The sequence below is a fragment of the Diceros bicornis genome, chromosome 18 (genome assembly GCF_020826845.1).
Source record: "Diceros bicornis minor isolate mBicDic1 chromosome 18, mDicBic1.mat.cur, whole genome shotgun sequence".
NCBI lineage: Eukaryota > Metazoa > Chordata > Mammalia > Perissodactyla > Rhinocerotidae > Diceros > Diceros bicornis.
Window position 1 is genome coordinate 32,252,037 of NC_080757.1, and position 21,589 is coordinate 32,273,625.

A 21,589-nucleotide genomic window follows, 5' to 3' on the forward strand; every position below is an offset into this window, starting at 1 on the left:
TTCCTGTCAGCTCCCAGGTAATCTGATAGGCAAACTTTTAAAATGCTTTTCTACTTTTAATTTTCCCTTTTTAATCATCTTAAGTTTCTTTTACATATAGAAACTCTTGATACTTTACTTTCCCCAGGACTACTTTTTGGTGCCTTAATACATTGCTATCATCTGCCTTGTATTTAGTGAGCATCTGACGACCTTGTTCTTTAGGATTTAGTTTCCCTTCTTGAAAAATTAAATAACAGAGTATTATTATATATAATAATGGGGTATTTCCTTGCACTCATTGCTATCACGTATGAAGTCTACCACACTGTCATAATTTATTCCATGTTTCCTTTGATTCTACATTGTAAAACATCACATTTGTCTTATTCCCACACAGGAGGAAACTGATTAATTTGAATGTCAATTTAGTTACCAAAGGTTTTATTTCTATTTTGTACTAGTGAACGACCAGGACGGTCCAACTCAAACATAAATTAAATAATTTAAACCCAAACCACCATTCATTCAAACTGTAAGTAAGTAACTCTTCAAGAAACTAATGGCTCCAGTCTTTTATCTTCTCAAAGAATGAGACTATTTCCCTGCTGTTGTTTCACGGAGGGAAAATGGAAACTTAAAATCTTTACCATTTCCAGTTTCTCTGTCTTAAGGCGAACACAGGGATTTAGGAAAATCTTCTTTTCTTGTGGTCCATAATTATCAGTCCACGCAGAGGCAATATCTAAGAGACAACAGGGTGCACATTAATTGGAAATTTAATTGGAATAGAACTTTTCATTTGACAGTATGTGTTCTGGGCTCCTGCTGTTCAAAAATAATTCTGGCTAATCAGTTGGCAGTTTTCACCATTTTTTTTCCTTTAAATCTAAAATGTATCATATAAACCAGCTTCACTTGAGACCTAAAAGATACGATATAAAAAGAGTGGCCAAATATGCATTAAGTTCCACGGAAATATTAATTTAAAAGACAAATATACGTCCCACCACTACCCTGTCATCACAATGCCTTAGTAATTGTAAAATGAAAAGTCTTTTTTTGGGGCTGGCCCGGTGCCATAGTGGTTGGGTTCCTGTGCTCCGCTTTGGTGGCCCGGGGTTTGCGGGTTTGGATCCGAGGAGTGGACCTGCATACCACTTATCAAGCCATGCTGTGGTGGTGGCCCATATAAAGTGGAGGAAGATGGGTACGGATGTTGGCCCAGGGCCAATCTTCCTCAGCAAAAAGAGGAGGACTGGCAATAGATGTTAGCTCAGGCTAATCTTCCTCACTAAAAAAAAAGTCTTTTTTTTCTTTCAAAATAAGTAAAATCGTATTAGAAATTCAAAAAGATCATGGTATTTCTTTGACTGGCAAAGTGGTTTTGTTCTGTGAGTTCTGGAGTTACCTTGTAAAAACTCATAAATGCAAATTGTTTCAAGTTGGCACAAACAGTATGATATAGTAGCTTCAGAACTTCTTGAACTAAAAATCCTGTTTCTTATTTTACAGAAGGGTTATATTTCAAGTAGCATAAATAGACTTTCAAGAGTTAAATTTCATATACCTCTCACCCATTCTCTAACACCTTCTCAATATACCCAGATTATTGAGCTAAGCCTTTGTCCTTGGTGCATAAGAAACCAGGTGCCACGAGGGAGTAGAACTTGAAAAATTATTTGTTTTAATACGCCAGAGTTTTTATAACAAATTCCTGTAATTCATGTCAATCCTTATCTCTAAATTGTCACTATTCTAAATACACTTTTAAATGGTATTTTACTAGTTCTACATAGAAACAAGAGGAAGAGAAAAAACTTAAAATGTCATATCTTTATGCAGTGTTTTAATTTTTTTTTTATTTCTCAGAGCATCTGTCTCTAAGTACAAAATGATTTGCATTCTCTTTAAGAACATAAGAAGCGCATACGAAAATAAATAGTCTTCCTCTAAACCTTTAACACATCTTTAACATTCTATATAAAATCTTGAATATAGCTTATAGGTGTCAAGATCATAAAAAAAGAAGAGAAAGGTTACTGACTTTTAGCTTCAAATGGAATCAAACCTTGAGAAAGACTGATTTTAGTACAATAGAATTTTTACAATTCTGATAAAAGCAACAAAGTCTCCTTTGTTATCATGATACTTCATCATTGGCCATGGGCTAAAGAATACTATATATATTTTTTTCTCTTAAAAGAAATTCTGTGCCAGAGTTAAAGTGTGGCATAAAAGATCATCATGGATTGGAGTGGTATGGAAGCCCAAACAGCAGATAAGTCAAACTTTACTTTTCATTTTTAAGGTTTGGATTTGTGTGGCTTGACATCGACTTTCAGCTTGGTGCTACATTTAAAGCACACTAACACTAGGTGGACCCAAGCTAATCTAATTATGGTCTCAGACCAAGACTAACTAACCCTGGACATGAATTACTCAATTCAAGTGTAAGTGTGTGGAAGGGTTGGAGAGGGGACGAGAGGGAGAGCAGAAAGAGAGAGGGAGGGACAAGTACACATACAATATCCACACCCGCTAAGATGGGCATTTTCACTTAGGTTTTCCCACATCCAAGCATAAAAATTTGCTATGTGTAACAATGAAAATAACAGAAGATTAGCTCTTGTTTATACTTACTTAAGCAAGGCAGTGCACTAAGTACTTTACATATATAAGTTCATTAATCTTTACAATAATCACAATGACATAGGTGTTATTATTCCCATCCCAAAGATGAGGGGAAGAAACTAGCCCAAGATCATTCAGCTAGTAGGTGACCATGTTAGGATTCTCATCTCTCCTGACTCCTGAAGCTAATGTTCTTAAATATGTCAATATCTTTCATCATCAGTTTTCTCACCTGTAAAGTAGCAAGAATAAAACAGCCCACCTTACAGGAATTGTAAGGATAAAATAAAAAATTAGAGAAAACTATAAAGTATGTATTGTCAATACTGGCACAGAGACATTGTATTTAAATAGGAGATTTAATGTAAAATTGTACTAACCCCCTCATTTAACAAGATGCAATCATGGCTTAACAAAATCTCACTTATTTCCAGCTAACCTTCCCCTAGATCTTTACCTCCGAGCCAAAACCTTAGGAGGACCTGTGTATAAATCCAGCATGCTTTGATAATTCAGAGTAGCTAGACCTGAAAAGCACCCTCACAGACACACCGCTTTGCGCCTTCACCAATGGCATCTCTCAATTCCTGCCTCAAGCTCCTTATTTGTTCCTCTCTGGGGCAGTGAGACTTTTCAAACACTGGCTTGTTATTTTCTTGGACCTGCTCTTCCTGGAGAAGAAAGGGAATGTGTTATAAGGGCAGGATCAATACCATTTGGTAAAGACCAGGAATCCACGGATACTTTTTTTCCCCTTCCCTACTTTGTTTCAGTTTCAAAGGTCCTTAGTGCAGGAGAATTAAGGCCTGGGCTATGGTTAAAGTTAAAATAACGATAGCATTTCTTCAAGCAATCATTCTTTGCTGAATTCCTGAGGAATGTTTGTGGTCTGGTTTTAGCTCACTCACTAGTCCATGCGTTGTTCAGCCTATGGCAATAGTAAACAACTCAGGATTCTGAAACAAGAAATTTATAGAAGAGTTTTTAAAAACGTATTCAAGTATTATGTGGATTTAAAAAAATTCTAACTAGTTTTACACTTTGGAATGATTTTGAGACGGGAACCAGGGTAGATTTGCCTCATTAAGTTTATTTTTGTTGAGGTTAACATTAAAACTTGTTTATATTTTTTGAATAAATACTAACTGGCCGAAGGATTCTAGACGTGATGGCTAAGGATCTAATTTGGGAACGATCTATAACTAAGTACTTAGACAAATCACAATGTATATAAATTACCTGGAGATAATTTAGCGTTGACTTTGCTTTTTTCCTCCCAGAAACATCTGGCCTGCTACATTTATGTGGAAGAAAGAAAACGGGATGAAGTCTATGCTATTTCTACTCTAGAAAAATAGTTCCTTTTTAATTGCATTTTAATATTTACTTTACATATAGCTTACCCACCAAAATATATTTTTCATTAAATTATTTTTCTATTACAAAATCTAGTATCATTTCTTAGAGTCACTGATGTAAATTTCCCTCAGTTTATTCATTACTCCAGTATCCCCTTGCTCTAATCAGACCTGCCTCCTAGGGTCACACAAGACATCCTTACTTCTGTGCTTTTGCTCATGGTGCTGCCTTCACTTAGGATGATCTCCTACCTTCATCTGTCAATTGACGTCTGCCACTTCCTTCAAGATCTGGATGATGTCTGACTTTTGCCAAGAAATTTCTGCATATTGTGACAAATCCTTTACTATGTACTAGCTTTTGTGGTAGGAGGGAGGATGCAAAATTGAATTAAAGAATGAAAGCTTTCACTTCCGCTCTGAAAACACACCTTGGAAAATTATCTGAGCTACACTCTAGTCTGCAGGTTCTGTAATATTAATAACAATAACAGCAAAACTCACTGAGCATATACTATGTACCAATTACAATGCTAAGTGTTTGACATGCATGATCTCCTTTAATATTCATAACAACCCCATGAGGCAACTATTTCAAGGTTACATAGCTAATAATTTGGGAGCAAAGACTTGAGCCTCTAAGTCTGCATTCAGAGCCTGGTGATTAACCACTGTGCCTTCCCTACACTACACTCAGGCCACTTACAACTTCTTTCCTTAGTCCACTTTGTTCACGTCTTTACACTATTTGTGCAAATGTGTTATTTATCCACGAGACATTATGCTCCTGAAAGCACTAAACCCATATCCTGCTCTAGTTAACAGAGAACACCACAAATAGTTATTCAATAAAATAAACACACATATACATAAACAAACACACACACACACACGTTTTCTAATCCAAATAATGAAGATTTTTTAACTCTATGTTTTATTTCACAATATATTAAGTATCTCACAGAAAATATCCCAATTCCTTCATAATTCCTACTGAACTATATTTTCTACACACACGATATACTCAGTAAATGCTTACTGAATAAATAAAAGGATGAAAGAGGCATTGAGTAGTTCAATTACTTTCAAAATTAAAAATATGTTACATAAATATTACATAAGGGTCTCCTCACCAGTGTTTGCTACTTTCATTTATCTTTTTTTTCTCATATGGGTTCCCAGTTTAAAATAAAAACAATATATCAAGAGAATGGAAATTAATTATGTAAAGGGAATAATACCAATAAAGTTTCTAAGAGTCAACAAATCCCACTAAGAAATAGGCCTATAATTTATGGCTAAAACTTGCTACTAATTTACTGGTAACTACTGCTCCAAATCAGAGGAAACTACTATGGAATCTACTATAAATTCCCCTTAAGTGTGGTAGCTATGTGCTATGGTCTGAATGTTTGTGTCACCCTAAAATTCATATGTTGAAATCCTAACCCCTAAAAATGATGGCATTAGGAGGTGGGGGCTTTGGGAGGTACTTAGGTCGTCAGGGTGGAGCCCTCATGAATGGGATTAGTGTTCTTATGAAAGAGACCCCACAGAGCTCTCTAGCCCCTTCCACCATGCAAGGACTCAATGAGAAGTCTGCAACTGCAAGAAGGCTCTCGCCCGGCCCATGCTGGCACCATGATCCTGGACTTCCAGCCTCCAAAACTGAGAAATAAATGTTTATTGTTTATAAGCTACCCAGTCTGTGGTATTTTGTTGCAGTAGCTCAAATGGACTAATGCACTATGTAATTTACACTAACTCTTATTCTGCAATTCTGATCTAGATAATGCTATTAAAAATTAAAACATAGGGGTAACAATCTGCATTATAATTTAGACATATGTAATTAACTCTTCCTTTCTATAAGTATAGTTTTTAGATTGTTGTTCTGTTTAACTTTTGGAGATAACTTAAGGGAAAGGGATTTTTTTCTTCATATTTGAGTCAATAGACAATTTACAGCTTGATAAAAATCCTTCTTTTATGAGTAGCTTATACAATTAATCCTTTATTGTTTTAAAAAGTCAATAAATCATTTCATGGTAATTAAGAACCAATATTATTGAATTCACTGATGTTCTGTGAATACTGATGAAACCAATAATATTGAATTCACTGATGTTCTGTGAATACTGATGAATTTCTGCGAAATACTGATGTTCTTTCTAATTTATATCTATATAATCTCTTCTGAAAAAACAAAACATTTTTTTTTCCTAAGCCATGCTCCCGTCTATAAGCTCTCTGAAAGATGCATTTAATATATCTCACCAGTATTTCATTAAAAGGACAAGGCAACCTAATCTTCACTTATAGAAGAGTTTTCATTATTGGTTTCAACAGTTTGTTGATTATTACAGCTTCACAGATACTGTTATGATAACGCATCTTTTAAAATTTCAACCCTTTGTTTAATAAAAGTCATAATCCAACAGGGACCACTGCACAATACATTCATTTTGCTCTTTTATTCACGAAAGAAAAAAGGCATAATGCATCTTTTTTTAAAGTCTCTTAAGTCCCATTATGTACTCCTCATTGAGAGACAGTAATTGAAAAAAAGTAACAGGAAAGAGGAATTAAATGTGCATTTACCTGTATCAGACATATCTGTAGGGCTGTTGTCCGAACAAGTAATTGGAGTCTGTTCTGTTTTCTTGTATCCGGTTTTTATCTATGAAAGAAAATAAGGAACGTGAAATGTCATTTTCTAAAGTAGGTCAAAGACCAGACTAGAAGCTCATGTTAACATAAAAAGAATGGTTAAAGAGATTAAAGCAATAGTCTAAAAAATATAAAGCCTCTGAAATTTCGGTATATTCATCTTCAAACAAAGCAATTCAGAATTAAAGCTAACAACCGCTTTCAGCTCCACTATGTCCAAGGACAACGAAACATAAGGCTGTGTACCTTGTCTTTGAAAAAGTATTATAACCCTAAATAAAAAAGTATAAGGAGCTGACAGGAAATCTTATACTCCGTACCTAATTAGCACGTACCCGAAACTGAAGTTACCTTTGATGAATTTTATTCCAATGACTGAACGCCTACCTGAGTTTCCTATTTTGTTTTATAGCTAACACAGATTTAAAGAGTATATGCTCTATTTTATAACTTTGATTTGTTAAGGCACTGTAGCAATTAGTAATTAATTGTTTCAATTTTGACATAGAAACCCCTCCTTTTCTGTGATTCTACTAGGGTGAACTACATTCTAGCATACACATGTGAGGGAATAATATCCACCTACGCTGGATGGTTAGGATTAGCCTCACTGTGTAGGAAAGAAGCTAAGGAACAAAAAAGAAGATTGCCTGTCTTCAGTCAAGCAGAAAACAGAAATAATAATGAACTGAACCATATTAAAGACAGTCTGAAAATAAATATGACATTCCTAACATAGTTTTGAGTGAAATCTAGGCATATCTTTGTGATGTCATTCCTGATCGTGATTTTCTGGACAAAGGACACACTGACTTGAAAAATTATATTTATTGACAGCACAGCATAGAAATTTTAAACAGAAAAAAAGAAAAAATCTTTCAAGGAAATACCAATTTTTAACAAACTGTACTAGCAAAATTATAATTCTATATGTATATACCAAACATAAAAACATATAGGGGATTTATTGACTGCATAAATAAACAGAGAAATTTAAGATTACCTGATTTATCTTAAAAGAAGGCAAAATGGCATCTGTAGTTTTGGGAGTTGATGAGGTCTTTGGAATTAGCATTTCAGGGGGAGAAGAAAGAAGACTGAATGTTGAGGCTTGACGTCCATACTCTCCTGAAGCTTGTAAAAGGGATGTACACGATGGATTTTCTGGATGACCGCCATCAGATTTTTGTCTTATAAATGCTATCTCCCAAGCAGATTCTGACCTAGCATCAAAACGAAATCACTCTATGGATATAGTACAATTCAACTCTAAGATAATGTTTCAAATATTATCAAAAAATACTTCTTTTAGGGTCTAAAGTACTTAAGACATCTTAAATTACTATTTCTAAGGAGATATGCTAAATGACTCATTCTGTCTTACGGATAGGAGAGTTACCTCAACTTGGCTCTTGTAATTATGCTTTTCGCTTCTTCAAATGATACACCAATCATAGATTCCTTGTTTATTGAGACAAGCTGATCTCCTGGCTTCAAACGTCCATCCTAACAAAAATAGTAATATTTGTAAAGAAACTAATGAGGGTGTTTTTAAAAAATTAATTGATGCAATTAAAGCAAACAAAAGGTTTAGTGAAGAATGTCTCAAACAAAGAGTAAAAAGAAAATCTTAGGCAAAGAACCTCAATAGAAAAAGTTTTGATTAAAGCCTGGTTTGGTAATATATGTGAATGAAATGGAACAGTTTATGTATACCTTGAATAAACTTGCAAGCTAAGGAATCCTGAATATGTGAAGACATAGCCCAGTACACCAGGAAAAAGAGACCTGTTTTAAAAAGCTGAGGACTGAGACAGATACAGCTCTGACTCGTGATAAAGTAGGTCAAATAATCCTAGGATATTTCAGAATATAAGACTCGTTCACTTTAGTTTCTGAGCATTCCTATATCTTTCATCCCACCAAACTGTTAAGATTTATTCCACAGTAAGAATCTTCAAAAATTCAGTCAAGGATCTTAATTATATTGATCCTGCCCGTATTTCAGCTTATGATCAAACATCTTTACTGGACCTGCTGTTCTGCTTGTCACTCAGGCTAGTTCGTTGCGCATATAGCTTTAGTTGTGTCCTGCTAATAATGACCACTCGTAATTGGCTGCCTGGCATTGTCTTTGCTAAGTCACATGGCTTAATCAATAGGCTCTGCCTATCAATGAATAACCTAACTGAACAGCGTAACTGAATAAGATAGAGCATATCAGTTACAAGATTCAGTGTATCTGTTAGGCAAGTTTCTCAGTTTTCATCTGTCTTTTCTCTTAATTCAAACTGGAAAAGAAGAATGAGCTCTCCTCATTTTCAGCTCCTAAGATCCTTCTCAATTTATCATTCACACAAAGACAGAAAGCATTATTTCTATAATTAGGGAAGAAGCTTATATGGTTAAAAAGCCAGATTTTCACCCTGATGGCATTTAAGTAAATTGCACAAATTCAAGGAAATATCTTTCTTCAAAGTCTTATCTACCAAGATAGATCCCTTGGACAGCTGATCTTTGATCCAAACTGCATTATATGTAATAATGGCGACTTATGGTTACTTTACTGCTAAATAACAATAGTTATTTTTGTTTTTTAAAAAGCCAGCGCTCTTACACTGAACACTGAGTACATAAGCACACAATTAAATAAATATAAAATATTTATCAAAAAATGTTATGGGAACATGTTATCTCAAATATCGTATGAAAGATACTATAATCTAAATGTATAATGACAGTATTACCCTTCTGAATTATAAATATTATTAAAAAATGAAACTGAAAAAGGCAATTTGATTTTAAAATATACAAAATTTGAAAACTAATTTGAATTTTATAAATACATGATGAAATGTAACTAGCAAAGTCAGAGAACATAACACACAATTGCTATGTTCACAAGTGATTTTTTTTCCTTCCATTTGATAAATGTATGGGGAGTAAAACCCAACAGTAATGCTGGAAAACACTAAGCAAGATGAGCAATATGGATCCTACATATTCAGTAAAACAAAAGAGGTGATTTTGTAAGATTTCGTAAACGTAGTTCTGTATTGCCTGGGTCCAAATCTTACTAGAGTTTGGTTACATATGCATTTAAATCAACTATACCCAGACTATACTTAGACACTTATGTACACTAGTTTGCAATTTAATATGCTAAATTTTAGTTTGATGACAGTCATTCACTCAAGGTTAAGGTGAAATGGTAACAAACAAGAAAAACAACCTTTTTTGCCACAGGCAAAAAAATAAGGCTAAGAAAAGTTAGGGAAGAATAAACAAAATTCTAGAGTGCTTATATCTGGGAGGGAGGGTGGAGAATGTGATCAGGGTAAAACACACAGGAAGCCTCAGTAGTACTTAAATTTTCTACTTCTTAAGTCAAGCGGCGAACTCTAAGTGGATTGATAGGTGTTCACTTTATTATTATGCTTCATAAGTTAGGTAGATGTTTCAATATTCTTTTGTGTGTGTCAAATATTACATTATAAAAAAGAAAAGAAATTCTCCATCCCCCCAAATAAAAAGAAAGCTCACAACGTTTGCCTCAACAGTGTGCTTAACTAGCTGAACTATATTTTGGTTCTATATTCCAAAACCAGTATTGGAAGTAAGGGTCAAATAGAGAATTTTTTTAAATCTAATTTTAAAATTAATTAATTAATTAATTAAATGTTATTGTTAAATCCAGCTCTAGACTATTTGGAATGTGCAAAATAATTTCTCATTAGAATCAATTCAATAAGGTAGACTGTAACTGAAATTTAATGACTATACTACTCCTGACTTGTACTCCAAATCCTGACAACAATTTAGGAGAAAAAAAGGGAAAAATGAACAAAGCTCTGCTTTGTTGGAGCAAAGCATTTAAAGGACACTGACAAGAAAAGAAAGGATCTTTCAGAATTGGGGTGGTGGTCAGTAAATATTAGCTTATTTTGTTTTAATCTACATATTCTTGGTATTAAAGCTCCTTCCTTTTATTAAACTTCCTTGGAAAGGGAAAATTCTAGAATGATGACTACAAGTCAGAGGGCAACACAACCATCTTTCATTTGGGCAGGAGGCTTCAGAGGCAGTGGGCTGAAGTGGCAAGAGCATGAAGTTTGGCAACCAGATAGACCTGCATTCGGATTTGAGCTCTACAACTTGCTAGCTATATCTTCATGAACAATGAGAGAGCGAGAGAAGGAAGGAGATGGGGGTGCACAAACTTCTCCATAAGAACTCAGAACTAAATTCTAAGTTGTTAGAGGCAGCTCCTGTATCAATGTACCTTGTAGAGACCACAGTTGGTTGTCAGGGTTGTGGAGAAAAAGGCTACAGAGAACAGAGGTAGGCAATAGGGTTTAGGCTGACCTACTACCTCCCCGATTCTCCCCTCAGCCTGTACAGGACTACAGTACAGAGGACAAGGCTCTCAGGACGGCAGTTCAACCTATCTTCTATTAAAGTACACTGATGCACCGAAGCAGCATTTTCCAGCAGGACAAGAGTCAGAGAAGAGAGGAAGAATAAGGCCTTCTGGTGTTTATATATTTTTTTCTTTCTAAAAAGTATTCACAGCAGTTTTTTCTTCTTTGCCTCCTAGAATAAGATCTTAGCTGATCATGTGAATTTCTGAACCCGTTTAAAAGTCAGAACCTGCAAACTAAAACAAAGCTATTTCTGTAAAAGTCTAGCATTCAAAACCAGTGAATGCTGCCCCAGCTGGATTAATGTATATGTGAAGATACTAACTTCAGGGATATGCTGAGGCCTCTTCCACACCATCTAGATTCTCACTCAGCAGTTACTGAGCAACTATATACAACACAGCAGGCAACGTGCCAGGCACTTTCACATGCCCCACTTAGAGTCTGAATTCTTTCACGCTGACATTTATAAAGACGTTGAAATAATAATGTATTCTTGACCACTTAAACACTTCTGTGAAAACTACCAGCACTGTTCACTTCAGATTATGATGTCTATTATCTAGTTTTTTAAATAACATGCTACTGTATTATCAGAAACCATCTATACAGCCTGACTCTGATTTGACTAACTCGTTATTCCTAACTACTAAGGAAGGCTCCTGCAAGCCTTCGGATTCCTTTCCTATACTTTCATAAACTTTCCACTGGAGGTATCCTTCTTTTAATCCCAGTTATTAATATGAGTTTAGGCAAGTTGTTCAACCTCCATGAGATTCCATTTTCTTACCCAAAGTGGCGATAAATACCAATCACACAAGGTTGCTATAATAATTAAATAACATATACAAAATCCTTATACATTGTAGGTGTTAAATACAGGTGAGTTGAATCAGAATCCCTTATCTGTTATGGGCAAGTTTCACATTGATAGCAAATTTAATCCTGTTACTCCTCAAATTAAAAACCTTTGATGGCTGCCCACTGGTAGAAAAGTTGAAACTCCTTAACTTCCCAAACCCAGCAAACAAACTAGCTGCAATCTATTTTCTCTAGCCTCATCCTCCACCTTCCCTCTTCAGCACATAAATTCTTCATTCTATTCTCAGAAAATGTTCTTCAAACCTTAATGCTTTTACACATACTAATTCCTGTCTAGAATGCCACCGCCCACCCTGCCACTTCTCTTTCTGATGAACTCTCACTTAAACTTCACAGCCAAAATCAAACATTATCTCTGCTATAAGTTTTCCCCACCTCCCTAGATTTACTTAATTGTTCCTTTCTCTGTGCTCCAAAAGCACTTTTACTTACCCATATTATTGCACTTACTTTGTACTGTTCTTATTTTATTTTTTTTAAGAGGAGGCCAGCCTTGCTGGGGAATTTTTTTTTTTTTTTGAGGAAGACTGACCCCATGCTAACATCTGTTGCCAATCTTCCTCTTTTATTTTTTTTCCTCCCCAAAGCCCCAGTACATAGTTGTATATCATAGTTGTAGAGTTCTAGCTCTTCTATGTGAGGCGCCACCTCAGCATGGCTTGATGAGTGGTGAGTAGGTCTGCACCCAGGATCTGAACTGGCAACCCCGGGGCCGCCGAAGCGGAACGCGCGAACTCAACTGCTATGCCCTGTACTGTTCTTATTTTTTACATATCTTTTTTCTCCCATTAGAGCATATTAATTCAGCAACTCCCAAACTAGCAGCACTGATTCTTTCAGGTGGCCAGAACCATGTCCTTTCATGGTTGTTTCCCCCAGCATAGTGTCATTTACCTAATAAGTCCACAATAAATTAATAAGGCCCAGGAAATAGTCTGAGGAAATTAAGATGGCTCTCACAGAAACAATAATGGCAAAGGAGGAAAGAGAGCTACATTGCAAAGTAAACCCTCCTGCCTGCTTCTTCTTTAGCTCCTACCAATGGACTGGTTTCTTTACCAGCGAAAAAGCCTTGGTCCTAGTTCCAGTGACATGCTCAGCATATCCTGAAAATAGATTTCCTCTGAGAGTTAAATATGCACTACTTCAATCCTTTGTGAACAATGACTAACCATTAGTACCTATATCTGTGTGATCTTTGTCTTTACCTATATGGTTTGACCAAAAAAGTCCTGAATTTATCAAATCTAAGATGACAATGATTGTAAGAAACACCATTATTTTATGAATCACTAAAAGAAAAAATGCTGCCAATTATATTATGACATTTATTGTAAGATCCATCTCAATTTCAGAGAGTCTTAGAAAGAGAGAAAAAAAATGTATCAGGTTTGAAGAAAAGCATTTGATTCCTGCCTGCTTTCTTTACGTTATTAGCAGAAAAACAAAGAAACAAACAAAAACATTTGAAAAATTCAAAGTGTTGTCCAGAATGCGACACAAAGGGCCAGGGAGGAAAGGTACCTTGGTGTAGAGCCCAGATGGTGGCAGTGGAATTGTAAACAGGTATACTGGTAATTCTCGGAAACATGACAGAATAACTAAGGGATCATTCATTCATAAATATTGAGCAATAAGTATGTGTCAGGTATCACACTGGGGACTAAGGATATTATTGTGAATAAAATCAGGTAGAATCCTTGCACTTAGGAAGCATACTGTGTTGTGGTTCAGGCAGAGTTAATAAAACAATCACAGATATTAGTATATGATTACAAACTGAGATAAGCGATATGAAGGAAAGGAACAGGATCTAGGAGCACACATAGGAAAAAAAAAAAACCTGGCCTACACTGGGGGGGGAGGGACAGGGAACACATTCCTTAGGAAGTGGTCTTTGAATTGACATCTAGAAGTAATGGGAAAGTTGGGGGAGGAGTGGGGGGGGTGTTCCCAGTCAGAGAAAATAGCATATTAGATGAGAAAGAACTTGGCCCCTTCCAGGAACTGAAAGAACGCCACTCTGGAAACAGAGATGGAGAACCAGAGAAGTAGAGAGCAGAAGTCACATTACACAGAGCCTTGGAGGCAACTAAGTATTTGTAAGATAGGTTGGGGGGGAAATGGGCATGATGCATAAGAGCAGACAAAGCTATTGTGAGGTCTGATGAAAACTGATGGTAGTTTAAGCTATGGTGATGGCAGTGGAGATCAAGAAGAATGATGGGTTCAAGAGATATGTAGAGAGTTAAAAAACCAACAGGATGTGCTAATGAATTGAATATGGGTGCTAAGGGAGAGGCAGTAGTTAGGATGCTGTTAGGTTTTCTGACTTGGTACAACTAGAAGGTGTCATTCACCATGAGTGGTAACACTGGAAGAGGCCCCGTTTGGGAAGAGATGGGCAGATGAGGATATGGGGTGACTATCAACGAGTCCTGCCACAGATATGCTGAGTTTGAGATCCCTTTAAGAGATAGAAGTGGAAATGTTGGTGAGGCAATTGGATATGTGGGTATGAAGCTCAAAGAAGTATCTAGGCCAGAAAAAGTTCTAAGATTGAACACTGAGAACTCCAGCCTGATATGTGACTGGCTGGTGGGGTGAAAAGTGCCTCGGAGTTCTTGTATATCCTTAATTCAGTGCCTAGTATATTGTCCCCAACCCACAGGCTGCCTCTAGCTCTTAGAGCTCGGAGAATATTCTTTCCTACTTGAACTGGAAAAATGTGTTCAAGATATCCCAAGTTTGAACTCTGAATATGTTTTTCAAAGAAACGTGATATTTTGGTTACCGAAGCAGTATTGTATTTGTATTTGCCAGGTGGAAAACATTTGTGTGTATGTAGGGGGGCAGGGAGGAGGACTAACTATGATTAATTAAAGAAGATTCCCGCTGAGTTCCAATAACTCCCTAACATATGAAGTTTGGGAATATAAATGGAATATAATCCATCTATAAGCTTGACATTACCTATATGGTTAGTTCTGAAACAACATAATGTTAAAATTAGAGCAAGTGAAAGCACTTACATGCATTTAAAAAATATTAACAGTTGTTCAGTTCAACAACTTAATAAAGATAACCTTATGAGCCTGTGTTTCCTAGTCTATGAATACATCTACTATGTAGAAATTTTGTGCAGTTAGGAATTTATTAACATTCTAACACAGTATTTAGAACACAGTAAATGCTATTATTATTAATTAAAACATATTTTGAAATAAAATTGCATCCATTTTGTATTTGCAGAGTAAATATGCATATAACTCTCCATCTTGAGGAAGTATACAAAAATAAATGTAAGCACTGCAAACTTACTTATTCTTCTCCGACTACACTTTCTCTATTTTGGCTGTTCTCTTCTCTTCGACATGACCAGGTACAGCCAAAGAACATTAAATAACTCTGTGCTGCTCTCTAGTGGTAAATACAGAATATAGTCCATTACGGGGTTTTGCTTTTTAAAACCCTTTCAAACAATAAAATTCTAAGAAAATCAATAAGAGGAAGTATACATTATGGGTATAATTACTTAATCTGTTATCACTCACAGCAGAGGAAGAGTCACTCAACACCACTGTTATCAATTTATTACTCCAACTATAAATATTTTTCATGGGAATGAAACACAAATTGATGCTTGTCTTAAAAGCAAATTTTCATCACTTGCTGGGTACCGTGATCTATTATTGCATTATATCAAGTGTAGTCTAAGAAATACCTTAGCTATACTGAACATACACACATACACACACACATACACATCTCAGCTTTAAAACTAAAGGAGTACTAAACATTTCAATTCTTACAAGAAAACCTTCATATTTTTGTTCTTTTGAATTTCTTTAAATTTAGCATTTCAATATGCTGTTATTTGGTTAATAATTTAAATTCAATAGCCAAAAATTTCTATTATAATATCCTCAATTATTGTATAATACTTACAACTTGGTAAATGTATTTGGAAGATACATTATTATCTCAACAAACCTGAAACAACCGAAATAATTTCTATTATTTCAGAAGTTATTAGTGAAGCTGATATTTTTTTTCCTGACAAGAAAAAAATCCAGTTGAATAGATAAAATGCTTGCTAAACAAATGTTAGGGGTGGGGATGGGGGTAAGGGCAGAGCTATTTATTCAACCAAAACAATAAGAAAAACAACAATACGAACAAACTTAATGATAACAGAAACCCTTCTCATCCTATTATTAATAGGATATTTATTAAATTCTTTATATCTTATAACTCTCTAAAAAAGACTGGAAGCAATTTTCAATAAAAGACATATATAATCACATTAGTAAAACAGAAACAGCAAATGAAATCCAAGAAAAATGAGAATGCAAATATAGTAACCAGTTTGTTAGCAATGTCGCTAGTACTGTGCTTCAAGTTTGGGTCAGAGCTTCCTAGCAATCAGAGCAAAAAGGAACTCATTATTTACATGTTTCTTACACTGAAAAGAAGAGTAAGATTTTCTAATTCCTAAAAAAGGATATTTTCTGATCTTAATTCTAGATCTAATTTCTCATGTGGGCATATAATTCGTGATATAATTAACAAACTCAATAAGAATTACTGTAAATTCAGAAATGAGTGATTATATTTGCCGAGTGTTTTTGTCTGTTTTGTTTCGTTTAGGAGAGGCCAAATGAATGTCGTTTAAGTGATCTGACTTAATCCAAACTCAGAGCAATGAACAGACAACACATCTTCAATATAATTTCTCTCAACCAGGCACAGGATAAGAGTTGAACAGTATATAATTATAAATATACAACCTTTAGTTAGAGCCTGAACTCTGTTATTTTCATATTTATTTCACATTCATTTGTTAGGCTAACGCTCCTTAAGGGTAAAGGTCTATCTTCCCGTCCCTTTGTATCTTTCACAGAAAAATGGTCACAGTGGACATTCAGTTAATACTACAAATTAACTGATTAAGTAGAAAAACAAGACTCATCACCAGTGTTTTTGTCTTTTGGTGAAGGGTTATTTTTATTTTCATTTTTACCTTATAACAGTCTCCTCCAGGAATGATTTCCTGAATATATACCAAGGGACCTTCATTCCGGTTAATTCCTCCTAGGATCTTCAGACCAAGGCCTGTTTCCTTGGTAACTGTAATCATCTGAAAGGCAGGATCCCTAAGATAAAATAAATTAGCACTTGCAGGTTAGTCTAGAGATCTGTACCTACTTTTTCTTTAAACTACTTGGTAAGTCAAATTCTTAGCCTAGACAACTCAAAATACTCAGTACATACTAGCAATTACATTTAAAAAAGTACGGTGATACAACAGCAATCAAATGGATTTTCTTACCTATATTTTTAATTTCTCTAAAAAACAACCAAATAAAAGAAATAATAGCAATAATGCTTATTTCTTTGGAGAACCAAGGAAAATACTTTAAAAATATTATTTAGATAAATTTAAACATTTATTACAGGTGACTGAAAAGATTTGTTTTTAGTTGATTTTAAACTACACTGAAGAACTCCAATACTAAATATTTTAATGAGTTAGGTAATGACTTTAAAAGATACATTTGTGGCCACTTAAAGCAAAATAAATATGACCTCCATTTATTTATTTTTTATTTTTTTTATATTTTGGTGGGGAAGATTTGCCCTGAGCTCACATCTGTTGCCAATCCTCCTCTTTTTTTGCTTGAGGAAGATTAGCCCTGAGCTAACATCTATGCCAATCTTCCTCTATTTCATATGTGGGTCACTGTCATAGCATGGCTGATGAGTGGTGTAGGTCCGCACCCAGGATCCAAACCCACGAACCCCGGGCTGCTGAATTGGAGTGTGCCAAATTTAACCACTACGCCACAGGGCTAGCCCTAATATGACCTCCATTTAAATCTCAAAAAAACAAAAAAGTTTATCTTTTTCATTTAGAAAGAGTATTTTCCTGGTGCAAAGCACTTGCTCTAGCTGTCATTTCTGCCAGACACAAGAGCAATGCCATTAGAAAAGAAGGAACTGTCAAAAGAATTCTGCAAAAGGTATACCACCAAGTGACATTTCCGAACACTTTGGTCAGAGCAAAGACTTTTACTGGTCAATAAAGTTGGCAATAAAGCTTAGGGCTGCCTGCTTACTTATTATGTGCTGGGTATTGTGCTAAGCAATATACATACATTATGCCATTCAATTTAGTATTCATAAAATCCCTAAGATTCTTATCCTCATTTTTCTAAAAGGACCAAAATCTGGGAAGGTTAACTTGGTGGCCTAAGGTTTTAAGCTGGAGAATAGGCAACGGGAATCCAGTCCGTCCTCCTCCAGAGTATCTGCTTTGTTGGTGTATTAAAGCCACTGTTGAATACAGGAGTTCTAGCTAAGATCAAACATATCAAAAAACTGAAGCTGCTATTAAAAAGTTACTTCATATCTTACATATGCTTATAGCTTTCTTACTTTCTGCCATAGAAATTCTATCTTTAAGAAAACTTGTATTCAAAAGTTAGACTATAAAAAAAAGAAAGAAAAATTTTAAAAACCTTACAAAACTCATGTTTTTGAATATTTTGCCCTCTATACAGCACATTATTTATGGTCGCATTATGTTATATTCAGCTCTAGTGTTGGAAGGCCTATCTGGGTAGTAGGGCAATAGTCAATTAGCTAGGAAAAAAGGCAGAAAGGACTGGGTCCAAAATGTTCTACTGCCATGGATTTCAGAACCTCAACCCATCCTGATGGGATATTAGGTTGCAAGGGCATTAAGGAGTGAAGCCTACAAATGAGAGAGACGAAGGATAGAGGGAACTAAGGTACTTCATTAGGTACCTCTCGTAACCTCTTAAACCCTCTAAAGTGAATTTTCTTCAATGGGGACACACATAATCTCCAGCATACATTGTTGTTTCAATAAAGGATCTCTCTTTTTTCTAATCTAAGAGAGTATCTACTGTTAACGCAGCAGTGTATTTACTTGCTAGGACCTTATTTTTAAATTCCCCTACTATTAAGAACTTATATTACTTATTTATTTCTGTTTTGCTATTAAAAATAGTTCTGCTGCTCAACTTTAATCATAATAAGAGAATTACAAATTAAAACTAGGCAGAGATACAGTTATTCACCTATCAGATCAACGTAAATTTAAAACTTCGACAATATACACTGATGACAAGGCTGTGGGAAAAGTGGTACTCTTGTACGTTGTTGGTGGGAATGCAAAATGGCATAACCCCTAAAAAGGGAATTTGGTAATCTCTACGTTTACCCTCCAATCCAGCAATCCCATTTCTAGGAATCTATCCTAAAGATACTCGGGCAAAAAATACTTCAATGACTTCATTACTAGATTATTTGTTTTGACAAAATTTGTAATCCCCCAAAATTGCAAACAATTCAAATGTCCATCAATAAGGTACTGGCTGAATAAACTATGGTACATCTACATGATAGAATGCTATACACTTATAACAAGGTACAAGAAGATCTTGATAAACTATGATAGGAAGTGATCACCAAGATATAATTTTAAGTTAAAGAAAAAGGTAAGGTCAAAACAACATATATAATATGCTACCTTTTTGTTAAGAATATGCTGGCGAGTGGAGCCTGGGAGATGGAGCCTGAGTGTTTTGAGACATCTTACCTCAGTCATATGATTCTTTCCCATGGGCTTGATTCTGACCTAAGTAGTTGGACAAAACTCTGTGCTGTCCCAGAGAGTAAAGCTGTTCAGCACCAAGGCACGGAGCTCTATGCATGGAGCTCTTTGCATACCACACAGCTGGGCACAGCTTGTGCCCTTGGAGCCTAGAGCTTTCCAGGGCTCCCAGGAGGAGGTATCAGAGAAAGACACCCTGTATTTAACTGGCCTGACACCCTTCTCCAGGGAAGATCTGTCAACTTGAGCCAAAGGGCTGGTGTACACTTGTTTACTATATAAGCAGGAGTAGAAGAATGTCTAATGTACAGTGGAACTTTGTACAGGATAAATAATAGATTTGAGAAAAATATATATATATAATTATTATGTGTGCATATTTATACACACACATACATAACATGTATGCATATTTATATGTATATGTATTTGTTTATGCAAAAGGAATCAAGAACATACATGGTACTCTATAGCAGGAATGAGGGCACAGAGTGAAGGAAGAGAATGAAAGCAAGACTTCTCTGAATATACCTCGTCATATTGTTACATGTTTGCAAAATGGCCACAAATTCTTTACATTCCTATCTGCATGCCCCTTAGAGTGTGACTTTACTGTTCTTTTCATTAAAAGGTAAAGTCTATATCTCTACCCCTTGAATTTGGACTTAATTATTTGAATTGCTTCAGCCAATGGTACACCAGCAAATGTGAGGGAAATAGATACTTGAAAAACACTTGTCCTTGTCGCTGGGAACCATTCTGCCACCATATGAAAAAGCCTGAGCTAGCTGCCTGGAGGATGAGAGACCAGGTCAGAAGAGACCTCTGCCACCCAGCCCTCCCTGATGGGGCTCCAGAACATGTGAAAGACGCCATCCTACATCATCTGGTGCAGAAAAGAACTGCCCAGCCAACCCAGAGAATCATGAGAAAGAATAAATGCTTGTTGATTAAGGCACTTTAGGGTGGTTTGTTACTCATCAAAAACTAATCTTATTGGAATTTTTTTTACTATTGGAATCATAAAACGTTTTAGATATTCAAAAAATCAGATCAAATGTTTAAAAAGCAATCTCTAATTAATTCTAAAAGAGAATGCAGAATTTGTTCTATACACTGACTTACATTGAAAGGTAATTATTGATCAACTTTCTCATTACTGCTATCTTAGACCACAGGTAGTTAGCTGTATAAAATTTTCCACCAAATGTTCATTAATATTGTACATATTTCATACTATGATAGGTCAAAACATATTAAATCAAACTTAAGAATTACTTTTCAAGTAGACGGGATGATACTACAGCAGACGTATTCTTATTCATGGTTTCACCACAGTAGGCTTGGATTTAACAGCTGTATAAATGAAGATCTTGATGAAGAGTCTATAAATTCTTCTTTTCCTAAGATTGGAGAAGTAGAAAATAAATTGTCATGTCCTAGGACAATCAGATTTCCTTTCAAATTTGCATAAAAACATTACATACCCCTGGCACATAACATGTGCATGTGTACAAATGTTAGATGTATTTTATATATTTTGGGCTATCGCATTTTAATCATTACTGATAATATCTGAGTAAAGACAGTTCTGTAGATAGATAGATACAGATACAGGACTATATATCATTATCAATATCTCTATTTCTATCAAATCTGCATTTTCTGGCAGAAGTGAAAAATATAGTTAAACTTTAGGTAACTATTATAGCTTCTACCATTAGTAAACTTAAAAATCTCACGTTAATAAAAGACTGAGGGAAGTGTCTCTTGTGAGCTCAAGGCTGGGAAGTTTATAGTCAGAATGTCTGCAAGTAATTATACAATACACTGCTGAAGAAAGCAGAAATTCCTATTGTCTCACCAACTATATTGAGGGACTTCCTGCAGATCCTATATTACTCTGACTCCTATTACTCCACGAGCTTCTTAAATACTTTCCTATAAAAAGAAAAAAATATTATTTTAATATCTCATAGATCTCCACTGTGAAAATTACAGAG

The 21,589-nt window shown here is 35.3% G+C and overlaps 1 protein-coding gene across 8 annotated transcripts in view; it reads right to left on the minus strand.

The window, feature by feature from the left end:
- The window catches only part of STXBP4 (syntaxin binding protein 4), a 162,105-nt gene that overhangs the window by 129,072 nt on the left and 11,444 nt on the right, over positions 1–21,589 (minus strand). For 7 of the 8 annotated variants that reach the window (XR_009222705.1, XM_058560622.1, XM_058560621.1 and 4 more), the window contains 7 exons: positions 21,451–21,527; positions 20,865–20,989; positions 16,968–17,100; positions 8,041–8,147; positions 7,645–7,864; positions 6,573–6,651; positions 630–724 (listed from right to left, as the gene is read on the minus strand). Coding sequence is in view for 7 of the 8 variants with exons in the window: in XM_058560622.1 (XP_058416605.1) it covers positions 630–724; positions 6,573–6,651; positions 7,645–7,864; positions 8,041–8,147; positions 16,968–17,100; positions 20,865–20,911 (681 nt within the window). In the remaining variant the exon portion in view is untranslated. Of the gene's footprint in view, positions 1–629; positions 725–6,572; positions 6,652–7,644; positions 7,865–8,040; positions 8,148–16,967; positions 17,101–20,864; positions 20,990–21,450; positions 21,528–21,589 lie in introns of those variants that run through there. The other variant, XM_058560628.1, reaches the window with a different exon arrangement.